The 16,825-nt window shown below is 45.7% G+C and overlaps 2 protein-coding genes across 2 annotated transcripts in view; one reads left to right on the forward strand and one right to left on the reverse strand.

Annotated features, from left to right (window-relative positions):
• The window catches only part of BET1L (Bet1 golgi vesicular membrane trafficking protein like), a 355,770-nt gene that overhangs the window by 180,922 nt on the left and 158,023 nt on the right, over nucleotides 1-16,825 (forward strand). The gene's annotated exons all lie outside the window — the stretch shown is intronic.
• Nucleotides 1-16,825, reverse strand: part of POLD1 (DNA polymerase delta 1, catalytic subunit) — a 35,360-nt gene that overhangs the window by 9,379 nt on the left and 9,156 nt on the right. Inside the window, 14 exon segments of the mRNA XM_078859180.1 lie at nucleotides 1,388-1,520; nucleotides 2,707-2,809; nucleotides 4,362-4,514; nucleotides 5,250-5,425; nucleotides 6,396-6,533; nucleotides 7,440-7,535; nucleotides 8,958-9,105; nucleotides 11,389-11,502; nucleotides 13,050-13,166; nucleotides 13,619-13,707; nucleotides 14,505-14,696; nucleotides 15,319-15,429; nucleotides 15,725-15,865; nucleotides 15,991-16,095. Of these exon segments, the coding sequence (XP_078715306.1) occupies nucleotides 1,388-1,520; nucleotides 2,707-2,809; nucleotides 4,362-4,514; nucleotides 5,250-5,425; nucleotides 6,396-6,533; nucleotides 7,440-7,535; nucleotides 8,958-9,105; nucleotides 11,389-11,502; nucleotides 13,050-13,166; nucleotides 13,619-13,707; nucleotides 14,505-14,696; nucleotides 15,319-15,429; nucleotides 15,725-15,865; nucleotides 15,991-16,095 (1,816 nt within the window).

The raw sequence follows: 16,825 nt of genomic DNA on the forward strand, positions 1-16,825 counted from the left end.
GGTGCAATCGGCCAGTCATCTCAATCAGTAAATCCATGGCACCTGGGTCTGTCCCGTGACCTCCTGCCAGCGGACGTTCGACACTTCACGTGGCCTTAAATTTGAGTGCAAATAGCCTGGCACAACCGCCGTGGTGACGTCACCGCCACTTAGTGGCGAATAGCGGCTGTTGTTGTTGTCTCCTTGTATTGAAGGGTTTACTCCGGGCACTTCACTTAAATCCTCACAAATATCCAATGTACAGCCCTTTTGTCATTTCACTCCAGGATGAAGGCGTCCTCAATCTAAGGCAGATCTGACACACGGTAGGACCAATACCTCGGCCGTGGCTGATCATTGTTTTAATACGGTGGGCTCACACGAAATTGTTTTCCCTAAGACGAAGGTACTTTGCAAACCCACTAGCTATCAACAAAGATTCGTTCATGAAGCCATCCATATATACAGACATAGGCACAATTTCAACCGAGAAGATGGGTACAAACACACTGGAAGGACGTTATCAACCAGCTTAAGTCATAACTGCCTGTAATGTTTCCATTTTGGACTTGGCAGCCCTTCATTTGGTGGAAGCCCACCACCGGGACCATCACTGCCCACTACTAACATCGCCACTAGCAGTAGCCCTTTATTGGTGGAAGCCCACCACCGGGACCATCGCTGCCCACTACTAACATCGCCACTAGCAGTAGCCCTTTATTGGTGGAAGTCCATTACCAGCGCCGTCGTTGCCCTCTACAAGTACCATCACTTACATTAACATTAGCTGCCCCGCCCATGCTGGTGACACTTGGGCTACGCCCATTTCAAACCTCTATAAACAGTTTGCCTTTAGAGACTAACCCCCTTTTCCTGATGACGACCGCTTGTGTTGCGATCGAAACGTCGTAGTTTTTTGTAAACAAAAATTATGAACCTATCTACGTGACTTTACCGAAAGACCCAAAGAATACCTCCTCAAATTGTGCGGGTCGTGGGGGTTATATGACCACACTTCACGACGGGGAACACAGATCTGAGAATATATTACGGCATAGCACATTCCATCAATGGTTGTTGCTACACTGCCCTCTGCTGAGCACAATGTAGCCCCACAGCAGCTTATAACAACTAATTGTATGCATGATGGTCGCCCATCCAAGCACTTTCCAGGCTCCAACACCGCTTGACTTCTGACTCGGCTTGGCTTCCAAGATATGATGAGATTTGACAAGGTCTGACGAGGTCAGGGCGCATTGTGGGTGCCTTGGTCACAGACCACAGGGCGATTTGAGGAGTTCTGACAAAATATGGACGTAAACAAAACTTGAATCAACACGTGGTTACCGCCGTGACGTTCGTGGGTCCCCCTCCCCGCGCGTGTGTGCTCGGTCGGAGGGGACCTTACTCAGCAGGATGCTCTCCGCCTTGTTCTCCCCGAGGATGGGCTCGAATATTCGCAGCAGGGGCTTGGCGAGCTGCTGCTCCAGGTAGTACTGCGTGTCGATGGGGATGTTGTTCTCCAGCACGTAGATCGGGTCCTGGCGAGGATCACACACACACACACAATAACCTTGCAATGCAATGCGGGTTCATATAGCATCTAAATGCGACTGTGTCCAAAGATGATGTGGAGAAAATAGTGGGCCAGTATTGCTTTTGTAGCGATGCAGTAAGTCGTGGGCAGGGGAAAAGAAAAATATAGGTTGCGGAGCCTGGATTTAAACAGGGGCAAAGAATGAGTGACATCACAGTGAGAAAATGTAGACTTGGGCTTTGACAGAAGGGACAAGTCTGTGGAGGATCTTGAAGATAGCGAGTGCTATCTTGGAATTGATCCAGGACTGAATTTGGAGCGAGTGGAGTGTGGGGGTGAAGCGGTCTCCTTTACAAATCACACAAACAGCTCGAACCGGCATGGCCACTCAAACCGGCACACAGGGTGGGCAAGGTCCAGTATTTATCATTTGTGGAGGTTGTTGAGATGGCTGTGATAAGTCAAGTCAAATCAAGTGCATTTGTGTAGCCAGGTAAGAACTCAAACAGACCAGAATTGTCTCATTTGCCAGTGACGTGTTGCTACAATGCAGTTTTTTTTAATAGTGATACATTTTATCCAACACATCGAACTAGGTATCCTCATAGGCTTTCATCTTGTGAAATACAGATATAAATACTGGATTGTTTATTAGCAATAAAATATTCAATGATTCATCAATGACAGAAATTATCATGCTCACTACACATTTACAGCCTTTTGTCAACCAACTGCTGAACGAAGGCCTCTCCGTGCCGTGTGGATCTTCGCCATGCTGTTCGGTGCGGATTGGTGGAGGCGAGAAATGAGGTGGTGCCAGTTACCACTCGCCAATAATATCAGCCATGGGTGGGAATGAAACTCAGGTCGTCTGGTTGACAGCGAAGCGTGTCAACCACTGAGCCCCCACTCTAGCCGAAGGCCGTATGGGGTTATCTTGGTGCTTGGAGATCCATTGTATAAAGGCATCTTTTATATCTAAATTATTATTACAATTATTAAATTCTTATTACCTTATAATATACACATGCGGGTTACTGAGTTTTTCAAGGACACCCCTACGTGCTAGGGATGTTGTACTGTCTGTTGTTGTAATGTTCTTAGTCGCCCCGACTGGACATCTGTGAAAAAGAGCTTTATAGCTCATCGAATTCATCTGGAAAACACAAATATTCAGATTCTGATCTCACCTCTGACTTCATGTATGCCGCCACCCCTTTAGTCGCCTTGACAATAACATAAGGAACGCGGTCTCCCAGGTTGGGGGCACTGCCGGGATCACGTTTCCTCATTCTGCACGACGGATGCGTTCACAATCAAAACATTAAACGCACGAACAACATTCGACTTCCTGAATGAGAGCTCTTTCACATTCAATGCAACACACTGCATTTCTGATTTAGTCTGCAAACTTTCATACACAGCCTCTAAACGCACACACATATTCATACACATGCATGTATCTGCTGTGTATTTTTTTCAGAATAATAGTCCCAATATTTGACCTGTTTGCCATGTCATCACAAGCATTATGAAGCTTATTTGTCAAACCATAAACAGCAGTACACCAACATAAAAATGTAATAGCATATAAAACCAACATCATGCCAAGACGCTTTACAATAATTTGACATGTAGAAAACTAAAAAACTTTTACATACGCCACGACACCCGTGCCATGTGAGGTGCACTCGCACTCCAATCAATTCGGGGCAAATTAGAATAAGGTGACAGAACAACCGCCATTTGTTACGAAGCGGTAGCGACGTCAAGATAACACTTGTTCCAAGTCACATGGTGTGTTGAAAACATGGAACGAACAGAATAATAAGTGTGCAAAGGAGCATGGAAAGACGCATGCTGGGGATTACATTGAGACACATGGATAAAAAAAAATACGCAGGACACAGATGTAATTTTACACATAAGTTACACATAAGTGTCAAAGTTATACTGGTAGGAACCTCCTGGTTACACCAGCCCACAGGGGATTATTGTGTCCGTCCATCCTGCATCCATAAATGGGAGGGGTGGGGCTGGGTGGAGAGGGGAGGGTGGGGAGGGGCTGGGTAGGGAGGGGCTGGGTGGGGAGGGGAGGATGGGGAGGGTGGGACTGGGTGGGGAGTGGGAGGGGTGGGGCTGGGTGGGGAGGGGCTGGTCACCCCGTGGTGCCCTTATAAAACTCAACGTTTAACCTACTCACGCCGGCTTGTGCCCGCCCTCAGTCGGGCATATTTGCGGAATACACCATGCCGCCGTTGACCCTGGCCATTGACCGAGCAACCCAACGTTCCTACCAGCTCCCTCCGCAGGAATGTGTTATTTGTACAAACAAAGAACAAAGATCCTCCATATAGTTTGAACAGACTTGTTGGGGCAAGTGCTGTTAACGAGCACCTATGAAGGCCGCCACGGTACATGAGGGGGTGGGTGGCCAACACCACGCCTAGCCATCGTTGTCTCCCCAGTGGCGATGTTTACACACCAAACCAGGTACTCATTTGAGGCTGAGTCGACCTAGAGGAGGCCCAGGACCGATTCAGATAACAGTCACTGCTGTTGGCCGTTTAGCGGGAATCGAACTCGTGCCACTGGGTTTGGAGCGCAGCGCGCTAACCGTTACACTACCGTTCCCCATTATGTCTATACACGTACACACGTACACGTGCACACACACATGTACACACTTCGGGGAGGCCGAGGACTGGTTCATATAACCGTCACTGTAATCGGACGTGAGCGGGAATTGAACTCGGGTCAACCGTTCACCGAGACACACGCTCACAAGTGCAAACGCCTGTCGGGGGAGCTCGCCACGCCGCGCCGCCCCACTCACAACACCGACCTCTCAGCGAGCTCCACGTGCGCCTGCTTCCCCGCGTACTCGTCCGCCGTGCGCGTCAGCTCCTTGGTGATCACGAGCTGCGAGATGTCGATGCGGTTGCACAGCAGGTCCGAGATGGTGTCCTTGGCGTGATCCACCGCACCGTCCGGGTCCCTGCGTCGCAATGCCGGACGCGGCACCACCACACGTGAGTAAGGGTGAGAGTTGAAACGCGGCGCAACGCGGCAGGGGCTCAGGTGGACGGAGCGACAATGTAACGTTCTCTCACGCTCCAAACCCCACCCCATCGAAGGCGCCATTTCCTTGAACCGGTTTATTTTAGAAAACCGCTCGTTTGTATCCTCACCCTAACTCAAGATTCAAATTTGCCAAATTTGACATATTACCCGGCAATACTCAACTGGAATATACGTAGTAAACATCGCCCCCTACTGCCAAAAACCTTGCAGGACCCTCCTAAAAAAGAAAAGCCACGAGACTCAGTGAAACTTTCCTGGGTCAACAAACAACGCAAGAATTATAACGAGACCCCCACAGCTCCACACTCCACTCCCGAACCCTATACCCCGCCTCGTCTCTGCCTTACTACCCCATCGTTATCTTTTCCCTTGCCACGGCGGCCACGGTAACTTGCTGACCCACCCCAAACTGGACATTTGTGAAAAAAAGCTTCATTGCTAATCGGATTCCTCCAGTCTACATAAAGATTCTGACTCTGAGACCTCTAGCAAAGCCACGCGCGTCGGCCCCCATGCACACAGCAGCCCTTCCCGTGTGCACGGCCATGTACGGTGGCAAAATGGCGCCCAAGGAATGGCCGATGCTGGCTACGATTCTAATTTGGAGATCCAGAGTGCCTCATCGTGGGATGCAGGGTCCAGCCCTCACCTGTCGATGAGGATCTTCTGCAAGCAGGTGTTGATGAGGTTTGCGACGAGCGGAGAGTTGTCTCTGCGCACCGTCTCGATGCCCTTGCAGTCCATCTTGTCGTGCGTCTCTGAGCTGGAGGAGAAGTAGAGGCCTGCGTAGCGCTTCTTGTTGATCAGCAGGTACGGGTAGTACACCTGCAAAGCCAGCAATACAAATAATTATGTATTCATGAAAGTACACATTATCACACTTAATAATTAAGTGTGGTAATGGATATTACTAGTCATGAGTTGCATTGCTAGGTAATGGATGATAGTCATGCATTGAGCATATTGAAGAAGTAATGATGCATCGATTAAATTTGTTTCTAATATTCACAAAACTACGGCGGGCGCCTGAGAATAATTGTCTTAAGATTTAAGCAAATTATATCGAAATGACATGCTGATAATAGACTATTATTAATTGCATAAAAACACAAAACTGTGCAAACAAGAGAGAACAAGTTGAAACAATATAAACAAAAAAACAGACCAAAAAAGAACGCATCCTGAAATTACATTTTTGCTTCTACTGTCATGAAATACTTAAAAATAAGCCAAGGATCCTCCTGAAAAACAAACTGGGCCTTAATCAGGATTTCATGGGTGCCACGGTGGCTAGGAGATGTTAACTACCTAGCCTGGTATACAGGAGGTCGTGGGTTCGATTCTGACCCTGACGCTTGTATATTTTAAGTTTAGAATCAACATGCTTTTTTCAGTGTATTTGATTGCTGTACATTTCCATTTGATAAGCTCCATAGCTCAGTGGGCCTTACCTGGTAAAATCAAAATAGTTTATATTCTTAGGTTTTTTCGGTAAAGTCACGTAGGTAAATAATTAAAATTAATAAAAGTAAAATAAAAATAAATGTAGTGATTGTTTTACTTTTATTAATTTAAAGTAAAAAAGTTTACCTACGAGACTTTACCGAAAAAACCTAAGAATATGAATCCTTGCAGTCACGAAAGCTTCAAATCTAGAACAAAATAGTTTACTTTCGTTTGAGTTTATAAAGACATTATTACTATCAAGACACGTTTTGACAGGGCAGCTGCAAGCTACAAAATGGTGTGAATAATTGGGACGAGGAGACAGCGAGGGGAGATGTGGCGGACCGACCTTCTCGAACTCCAGCTTGATGGGTGGAATGAAGTGGCTGGAGACCCAGGCAGCCGCCTCACGGCCCATCTCCATGCCCTCGGCCACCGTCTTCACGCTGAACTTCACCATCACCGAGTCCGTGTCGCCGTATATCACCTGTGACCGCGACGACGCAAATCTCAATGGCACGGCCACGGCTGGTGTATTGGACCATCGTGTATCACTTTAATGAGAGCGGATCGTGGTGCAGAATTGTTGCATCGCAGGATCGTGAGAGGCCTTTGTCCAGCCCGGCAGTGAATTGATCATGAATGATGATGATAATCGTATCATTAAAAACCAGTGTCTCACCGCCAAAATGACCGTGAGATGATGCTCATATATTCGCTCATGGCTCTAAGTCTATAGTGCAAAATGACATATAATCCTATGGTGGGCTCCAGTTTTTCAACGGGAAGGTCAATTTGTCCCACAAAGGAGTGGCTGTTTGCTGACCACAGGAGGGATGAAAGGCCGAATCAAACCTCATGAAGGATTTCATCTAAAAACATTCCCCTTCCATGTGTTGCTCGATACAATTTTTGGGGGGCGGGGGGGAGGGTGCAGTTAGCGCACTGCTCTTTGAATCCAGCAATGCCAGTTAGATTCTAGGTCACGGCTAACATCAGTGGTGAGCGACATGAACCTTTTCCTATTATTGGGTTCCCTATTCATCAACCAGCACTGATCAACATAGTGAAGTATCGACTGACCTAGTCTAGGGAAGCTGTAACAGATTCAAAGCCTATTATTCGATACAATTACTGCATGCATGTGTAAATTCAATGTATATTATTTAAAATAGTAAAAGGGTACATTATTTAACCCGGTGACCAAGGACTGACTTCATGCACATCCATAAAGACCTAATTATTCAACTTTCACTCTTTTAAAATGTACGTAGAAATGTACGCATGTAAAAAACATCAACCTGGCAGCGAGTCAGTTCCCAATGAATGCAAGAGTGTAAACCGTGAGTCTTTTGAGTGCGGCTGCTCCATAAGGAGAAGAGCGATGACCTGCCTTGGCGTCTGCCTTTTGTCCATTTTCGGTCGTGTAGCGCGATTCCACCAAGTTCTTGGTCGTCTCGATCATCTGACGACCGAAACCTGTAACGCTCTGCAGAGTGCAAAGACCAAGATCCGCGTATATAGCCTTTAATAATGCTGTTGGGGGGGAAGTGCTGTGAGCAACCACGTACATAGGAACGGTGACATGAGCCAACACTAGCGCGTTCGTCACGAGATTTAGTAGGGCTTTCCTGGGTAAACAAGCGCAGCAATAATAATAATAACATACACACACCGAGGCACACACACACACTAATTCCGTGGACTAATTCTAACACTTGCTGTAAATGATTAGAAACTCTTCAGAAAACCACAAATAGATGGCAATAAAATTGACTTTTTTTGAGTTGGTCGTCTAAAACAAGGCTGTGTGCATTATCCATGCAAGATGGTGATGTCACATGACACACAACGCACAATGGGAGGCTGTTATTGTCACAACAGCATCCTTTGCTGTCTTGAATTCGTCTTTTTAATGTATTATTATTCTTGCAAAGACCCCTCATATAGTTATACAGACAAAATGGGCACACATTGGTAGTGAACATCTTTAAAAGCTGGCATGGCATGTGAATGGTGGTGTGGTTATCACCACACCCGGATTTTACACACTACAATAGGTATTTATTTTAAGGCTGAGTCAACTTAGGTGAGGTTCAGGGCTTGTTGTATAACACTGGTCACTAATGCATTGCATTATTAGGAACCAAACTCAAAAATCGGAATGCATAGAGCAGTGTGCGAGCAACTCTGATGCAACACCCCGTACAAACACGCGTACGTACACGCACAAAGACATGCACAAGTGCATACATACACACAAAAAAGCAGAGGCACATACACACACACATACACACACCGTGACACAGAACAATACTCTGCAGCATTCCACAGAAAAAAAACGTGTTTCATTCAGTGGTACATTGACCTTCGCCTGAACTGCCCAATGTTCACTGATAAACATCAGTACCAGGAATACAAAGGTGTGCTGACAACTCCACCATCCCTTGTGTGCTACGTCAGCTAAGATAGGTACTCATTATCAACTGCTGTCCAACACCCTATTGGTAGGAGATAGCAAACCTGTAACAGGACCCTATTGGGTGTCGGACAGCAGCTGTTTGTGATACTCTGCGTGGTCATGGTGCGTGGGGAGCGATAGTGTAGCGGTTAGCGCGCTACGCTATGAACCCGGCCACCCGAGTTCGATTCCCGCTCACGGCCAACACCAGTGACGATTATCTGAACCGGTCCTGGGCCTCCCCTAGGTCGACTCAGCCGCAAATGAGTACCTGGTGCGGTGTGTAAACATCACCACTAGGGAGACAAAGGCGATCGGGCGTGGTGCTGGCCACCCACCCTCTCGTGTACCGTTGCGGCCTTCATAGGTGCTCGCTAACAGCACTTGCCCCTACAGTCTGTTAAGGCTATATGGGGGATCTTTGGTCATGGTGCCAACTGGCAAGCATACCTGTGAGATCTCCAGACAGGGCAGCTTGCCCACTTGGGCACCGGTGAAGCCGTACACCGAGTTGGCACTGATTTTCAGCGCCAGTTGTCGGCCGTCCAGAACCTTCTGCTTGAATGGATCCGTCTCGTTTTTCAGCTCTTGCTTGGCCCTTTGCCCGGAGCACACACACACACAGACCCGATGGGGTTGTTAGTTTTACCGTGCTCTTCTTCCATTCGGTGTTAATCGTTCATTTAATTAATACGTGGTTGGCTATGAAATTGTGTGCGGCCCTCATCCAACGTGGTAAATCGACTGACAGTTTAGATCACGTAATAATACCAGAATGGGGCTCAATATTACTTCTCGGTGTGCCATTCAATTTAATAATTTTGTACATCTGCACATTCACTCACACCTGCACTCACTCACATGAACACACTCTCAAACACACATACACATTTTCCTCTCCTCAAAGTCTCTCAAAATTAGCTTGCAGGGGTGTTTAATTTATGTTTATAGCCTTCCGACAATGGGTGAAAACCACATGTTCATGGCAAGGGGCCAGCCCTGCCATGGAAAAACCACTTAACCCTTGGAAGACAAAGGCCCAAGTCAATCCCTGACAGGTATTTTAACCCATAACCTTTGGAATTCGAGTCGCACACTCTAACCGCTAAACCATCCTGCCAGATTTACTACCTTGCCTGCAGAAGCAAATCTTCATCCAGTCCCATGTTCATCTTTCCGAGACCAATTTGGAATGAGGGTTTTTGATCAATGATCAAGGACTGCATTGAGACCTTTAAACACATCACACACTCGAGCTATTTCCGTTCGAGTGTTTGATGAATACGGGAATTTCTTATTTAACGATGATATATGTTTACGGAATATTTTAAATTTCTCGCATTACAGAGATATATTTCCTCTAATTTCTATTTGTGTCATTGTTGTACTTTATTTTGTCTTGCTTTTATCATTTTATTGATCCATGTCACTCTTGAAATATCCTGGTCTCTTGAGTTCTCACTTGGTTAAATAACAAACAAAAAAACTTGAAAGCACAGCCTCAAACCGCACAGCCTGTGCCAGGACTGCAGCACAGACTTCACCCCAAGTGTGCTTGGGGTTGGTTAAATATGATGCAGCCAACACTCTGTATAGCTGTGCGCAATGCTGGAAGTACCACAGTTGGGACTCCATGAGTGGGCTAGGGAGGTATGGAGGTCATTAACTTCAGCAACCACAATAAATCCACTGCTGGGTGATGGCCTCCTCCGGCCAGCACCACCTCTCACAGTCCCAAGATGTCGCAATCCACGTAGGACCTGCTCTAGGACGAGTTCCGTCCTTTGGCTGCCACTCCGTTGTAATTCTCAACCAACGGCGTTCATTCCTTTCAGCAAAGTAGTCGAGAGAAACCCTTTAAATTTTGATTTAAAGCTTTCGTGACTGCAGGGATTCATATTCTTGGTTCTTTCAATCATCATCAGGTGTGGATTTCGCACCTGACGATGATTGCTTGTGTTGCAGTCGAAACGTCGTGATAATTTTTTTTTGTTTATTATTTGTATTATTTTATTATTTCCCTTCTACGTGACTTTACCGAAAGAACCATGAATAAGAAACCCTTTAGTATAACCTTATTTAAAGGGGGGATACAAGAACTCCATGGGCGGGGGGCACGATTAGCATGGTTGGCTACGTACGGTGCAAAAAAAGTTCAACATACATACATATGTTAAACAAATGCTCAACGTTAAACAGAACGAGTACTGATATGATCTGACTTTGCCTATCTCCTTCAGATATCACCCCCTACGTACGTGAGGAGAGCCTGCAAACAAAGTGTTTTACTTGGTCGTAAGAATTTGGAAGAGTGGCTAAGCCTCTTAGTAGTGGTTGGGGGGGAGGCAGAGATAGGAACTTGAAAGGAGGGCTAAGCCTTCAGTGGGGGGTGGGTGGCTTAAATAAGAACTTGTAAGAAGGGCTAAGCCTCTTAGTATTGGCTGGGGGGGAGGCAGAGATAGGAACTTGAAAGGAGGGCTAAGCCTTTAGTAGGGGGTGGGTGGCTTAGCAAATAACTTGTAAGGAGGGCTAATCCTTTAGTAGTGGCTGGGGGGGAGGCAGAGATAGGAACTTGAAAGGAGGGCTAAGCCTTCAGTGGGGGGTGGGTGGCTTAGATAAGAACTTGGGAGGAGGGCTAAGTCTTCAGTCGGGGTAGGAAGGGGGGCTTAGAAAATAACTTGTAAGAAGGGCAAAGCCTTCAGTAGGGGCGGAGTGAGATATGAACCTGAAAAGGGGGTGAAGCCTTAGTAGGGGGTGGGGAGAGGGCTTAGAAAGAACTTGGAAGGAGGCTAAGCCTTCAGTAGGGGTGGAGTTCGGGGGGGCTTAGCCACCTACAGCCCCTCCAAATGCTACGTGGCTGGTACGGGGTGTGAAGGCGTACTTCTTTCGGGCAGACAGAAGATTCTCCAGGATTTCTGGCAGGAGCCCCTTGCGCACAGAGCTCTTCACAAATTGGTCTCCAGACGGGGTCTTTATGAAGTCCTCGGCCGACAGCCTGATTCAAACGAGAAAAGAAAAGCTTAAAAATACATAAGTCAGTGTGTTCATAATAGAATGAACGGCAGGATAGCGCTTGTGTCATTTCCACCGATGGTCATGAGCCACACATGTATTGCGGGGAATAGTTTATCAATCGGCTGACCGCTGTTGAAATCACACAAGGCGGTACTCATTCTATTGACCCCAGAGGGTTGACAGGATGACGGGATGAGGTGATCCATGACCAGGATTCAAAATCATCATAAATTTGCAATTGTCAGCCGAGCGCTCCATGATGGATGCCAACAACAATGTGTCACATTTAAATGAAGGGCAGGGCTTTTCAAACTCCATTCCTTATAGCCCAAATATTCCACCACATTGCAAGTATTATTGTTAACCCATTGTAAAATGTGTGCGAAGGGCAAAACCTAATCTGCATTTGAGATTCTGACAACTGGAGATTGAAGGAAAAAATAAATAAAGTTCTTATCTTTTAGATATCAGTATCTTTATTTAGACTGTACCTAATCTCTGTGCATGACCGCAGCAGTCACTAGAAACTACTACATTCACCAAACTGTAACAAATAATTCGATTCTCATGGAATCACATCCCTGAATTGCAACAAATCTGGGACATCCTGGGCAGATCAATCGTTACACCTTCACGACTCAGTAATGAATACAATGATTCATAATAGATTTTTGGGATAGGCTACGTAATGATCTGATCAAAATGAAGTCCTTAAGACCCTCCGACACAGCCAAACAAATTAAACTGGCACGTGTACAAGTGCTTAAAGCGCAAATTATTGTTGTTTCAGTTCACCGGCAAGTTGACGAACAATTCTCAGAACCAAATTTAGCAATGAGATAACACTTTTTATTTTAAACTACGTCGAATATCATCAGGACAAGATCCAACAAGTCAGAAAAACAATCCAGGAAGCCAGAAATGAGGCGTCTTGACGACACAAATGATTCGATTTAAAGCTTTCGTGACTGCAGGGATTCATCTTCTTGGTTCTTTCGGTAAAGTCACGTAGAAGAGAAATAATAAAAATAAAACATAACGAAATACAATTCTCATGACGTTTCCGCCACAATGCAAGCAGCCGTCCTCAAGTGAAGAACAGGGCTGTCGGAAAGACAGCGTCCGAATGAACACCACCAAGCTTGGCAGCGTATATTTAAGCAGGGGTTAGAGGAGAGCGCCTTGACAAAGGAATTTACATATCATATGTAAATTCGACAGCCCTGTTCTTCACCTGAGGACGGCTGCTTGCGTTGTGGCCGAAACGTCGTGAGAATTGTATTTTATTATGTTTTATTTTTTTATTTCCCTTCTACGTGACTTTACCGAAAGAACCAAGAAGACACAAATATGGACATATAATATGTTAAGTCGACAAATCGATTGTACTGCTTTATTGTGGTGCTACTTGCACCTCCGTGCCGTCCATGCAGGCGTAAAAAATAATGCATTCTGGAGATTCAAGTCGTGTCCCTGTACCGTGATAATTCTGCGAATGATCGTTCGAGTTGCCTTCCGTGAGCTCACCCCAGATTCTCGACAACGCCTTTCTGCAGCAGCGTGGTGTAGCACAGGTTGTGAGCCATCATGATGGATGGGTACAGCGACGAGAAGTCCAGCGTGGCGATGGGCACCGTGTAGTATCTGCACGGAACCGGCATGAGTGTCACAAACTAATGCAGCCAGTAACGAAGAACGTCGGCCGACGCTCTGCGTTCAACACGGTCGGCTACGTATGGCGCAAAAGAAGTTCAACATACAAAGGCAAATATCCACCGTATAGCCTTAAACTGTTGAGGGACATGCTATTAACGGGCACCTATGAAGGCCGGCACAGCACACGAGGGGGTGCTTGGCCAACACCACGCCCGGCCACCTTTATCTCCCTAGAGGGAATGTTTACACACCACACTAGGTACTCATTTGAGGCCGAGTCAGTTCACATAATCGTCACTGGTATTGGCTGTGAGTGAGAATCAAACTCGGGTTTCCAAGTTCGTAACGCAAGGTGCTAACACCGCTACACTAACGCTCCCCAACATACATGGAAATCTACACGTGCCAGTGTCGAAGTGTTTTCCAAGCGAGTTTGTTACCCTTTGATCGGTTCAATGACTGTGGCTCCTGCATAATCTTCGTTCCCCTCCGGTTTCACGACGGGTAACAACAGGTCCTGCTTCATTGCCTGATAAACACACACATACACACACAGGCAGACACACACACAAGGGGACAGTGGTGTTATTGAGCACCTATTAAAGCTGGTATGGTAAATGAACAGGATGGTGTGGCAAACACCATAGGTATAAGATCATTATGAATTGTGATCAACCGATTATCAGGTGGATGACTCAATGCGTGTACCACGAAGGTAAGGATCAATCAGTGTGGATTGCTGAAAATGGTGTGGAAAGGGAAATGGCTGAGGGAGGCAGGGGATGGAGACCCAGGACCGGTTCAGATGTCGCTCACCAGTAAAGTTAGCAATTCTAGATTTGAAGCTTTCGTGACTGCAAGGATTCATATTCTTAGGTTTTTTCGGTAAAGTCACGTAGGTAAAAAATTAAAATGAATAAAAGTAAAATAAAAATAAAATAAAAATCACGACGTTTCGGAGGCAACACAAGCTTCCGTCTTCAGGTGGAACCGTCACAGCACGTGCTGAAACGTCGTTATTTTTATTTTATTTTTATTTTACTTTAATTCATTTTAATTTTTTACCTACGTGACTTTACCGAAAAAACCTAAGAATATGAAAATGTTAGCAATGGCCGGCAATCGCACTCAGTTCACTGGGTACATAACACAGAGTCCTAACCACTGCACTACCACTCTTTCAACGTGCAGTGGTTACCACAAGCAAAAAAAATAATTCAGAGATAAAACACACACAGACCAGGGACACTGGTCGCTGAGTGTATTGCGTGTGCGCGAGCGAACAATCCGACCAGCAAACGCAGCCGGAGGTGGATGACCGCTCACCTGTCGGAGCAGCTGCGACACGACCTTGATCTGCTGCCCTCGGGTCAGCAGGTAGCTGAGCGGTACGCCCGTCACGCGCGCCATCTCCATGTAGTTGATGACGCACATGAGTTTCTCCAGAAGCCGCAGCGGCAGGAACGCATCCTTCAGGCAGTACACGGCCAGCCGGCGGCGCGTCTGCTCGTTGCCATTCTGCCACGGTAAAAATCCCGTTGTTGTTCTTCTTTTACTGCTCTTACTCAACATTAACATCGTCAGCCACAGTCAATCCACCACTGGACAAAGGCCTTCCGAAGCCGTCACGATGTAAGAATCCACCAAGCACCTGATTTTACTGCATCACACCATCAATCAACCTCTTGCGCGTGTTCCATTCATTGGCTGTCATTCTGTTACTCCACTTGACCATCCATAACTCGAATTATGATTAGTATAATAATTTGCAGCCAATGTCAATCCACCTCTGGATGTAGGTCTCTCCACATCATGGCAATCATTGAGAGCTGCTTTACCATACTTCACAATGCACGTTGGACAGTGGTCATCACCGATTCAGATGTCTTTCAAGAATGATGTTGGCCATGACAGGGAACTAAATCACTGCACCACCACTCCCCCAATATAAATTACAAGTTTAAATTAATATTCCTAAATTAAAAAATTGCCTATTATGAGAAAGTCCCATTATGTTTTAAGGAAGAAATGCTGAAATTAAAGCATCACTGGCCCACTATTCGATAAACCAAGCATATTATTCTAATTACAAGAGTTCTCAGTACTGCGGACCAGCATAGTGGTGCGTAAATGAACGCACCTGCAGATCGGTGATGATGGAGTGCTGCACGTCCTCCTTCTGCTCCTGCAGGAAGTGGAAGCTGACCGCGTTGAGAGTGTACGAGCGCAGCTTGTAGTCTCGCAGCAGCACCTTGCCACACCATCGAGACAGCGCTCAAAAACCCGTACAGATATATTGGCAACCTACTTGCTTGTGCCGATGGCCTGTCTTGTAGCCCCACAGGGTAGCGCTGCTTGCCTCATAGACCACCAGAGCAGCAGTCAACCACGCATTCATAAGCGCTGCATTGCACGTGTGTCAAAAGTCAACCAGTTAAAAACAAATGAGAAGAAAATTGCGTTCAAAACTCACACAGCACAAAATATAAAGAAAGCAAACCTAAAATTAAAATAAACAATTGAGGGGGAGGATGGCGGCTGCTGACCTGTAGGAGGTCAAAGGTTACACGGCCCTCCAAGTTGATGACCTTGTTGTCCCTCCGCCCCATCTGCTTCGACTGGAACGACGACTCCTTGATGATGGAGCGCATCGAAGTAATTCGGCCCAGGAAAGAGAACGTTGACACCTGGGTAAAAAACATTTCAAAGACGTAAAAAAAAAAAATCGGAATTTAAACCATCAACCGTTTTTCTCCACGGTAACAGCGAACAAAAATGCACGTGTGATGGTGCCATGTCGTGACCTTCTCACCCGCAGCGTGCTGGCCCTGTTGAGCAGGTACGGCAAATCAAAGTTCTGGATGTTGTAGCCGGTGATGATGTCCGGGTCAACGATGCGGACGAACTCGGCCCATGCCTAATGATAGGTGTCAAAAAAAAAACATTTTAGTGTTTATGAAACTAGTTCTTCTAACTGGTGAGAGGCTGCTGAGATTCTTAAGGTCTTTTGCAAAACGGGATGAGTACCTGCAGTTAAAAGAGTAAGCGTTTTTACTGATATTTTCTATACAATTATCTTGAATTAAAACACGTATACACGAGGGATTGCTATCTAATCTAAAGTCATGATCATTATTTCAGTCAAATGTATTTGGTGTTCTTCATAATGTAACATCATAAGCTTTCCATTTATTAATTAACGAAGTTAAGCATCAATTGTAGAAAGCATGGATGACTAATGAGCACACTTTTGGTTATGGTGCATCTACAATTAATCATTAAGTATTATAAATAACGATCAACACATCCATTGATTTGATGCAATGTCATGATTCGATTCAACCACCAATTCTGAATCAGAAGTTTATTACCCGAGGAAATATCCCATTGAACGACACAGCTCGTTTTCAATGGTAACTCGCCCAGCAATTGTTAAATGTATTAATATGATATGAAATAAAAAAAATATTTTAACATGATCTTACAAAACAACATATGTAAATATTCTTGGTTCTTTCGGTAAAGTCACGTAGAAGGGAAATAATATTAATATTATTTTATTATTTCCCTTCTACGTGACTTTACCGAAAGAACCAAGAATATGAATCCCTGCAGTCACGAAAGCTTAAAATAAAGATTTAACATAT

The sequence above is a fragment of the Lampetra fluviatilis genome, chromosome 8, assembly GCF_964198595.1.
Source record: "Lampetra fluviatilis chromosome 8, kcLamFluv1.1, whole genome shotgun sequence".
NCBI classification, from domain to species: Eukaryota; Metazoa; Chordata; class Hyperoartia; order Petromyzontiformes; family Petromyzontidae; genus Lampetra; species Lampetra fluviatilis.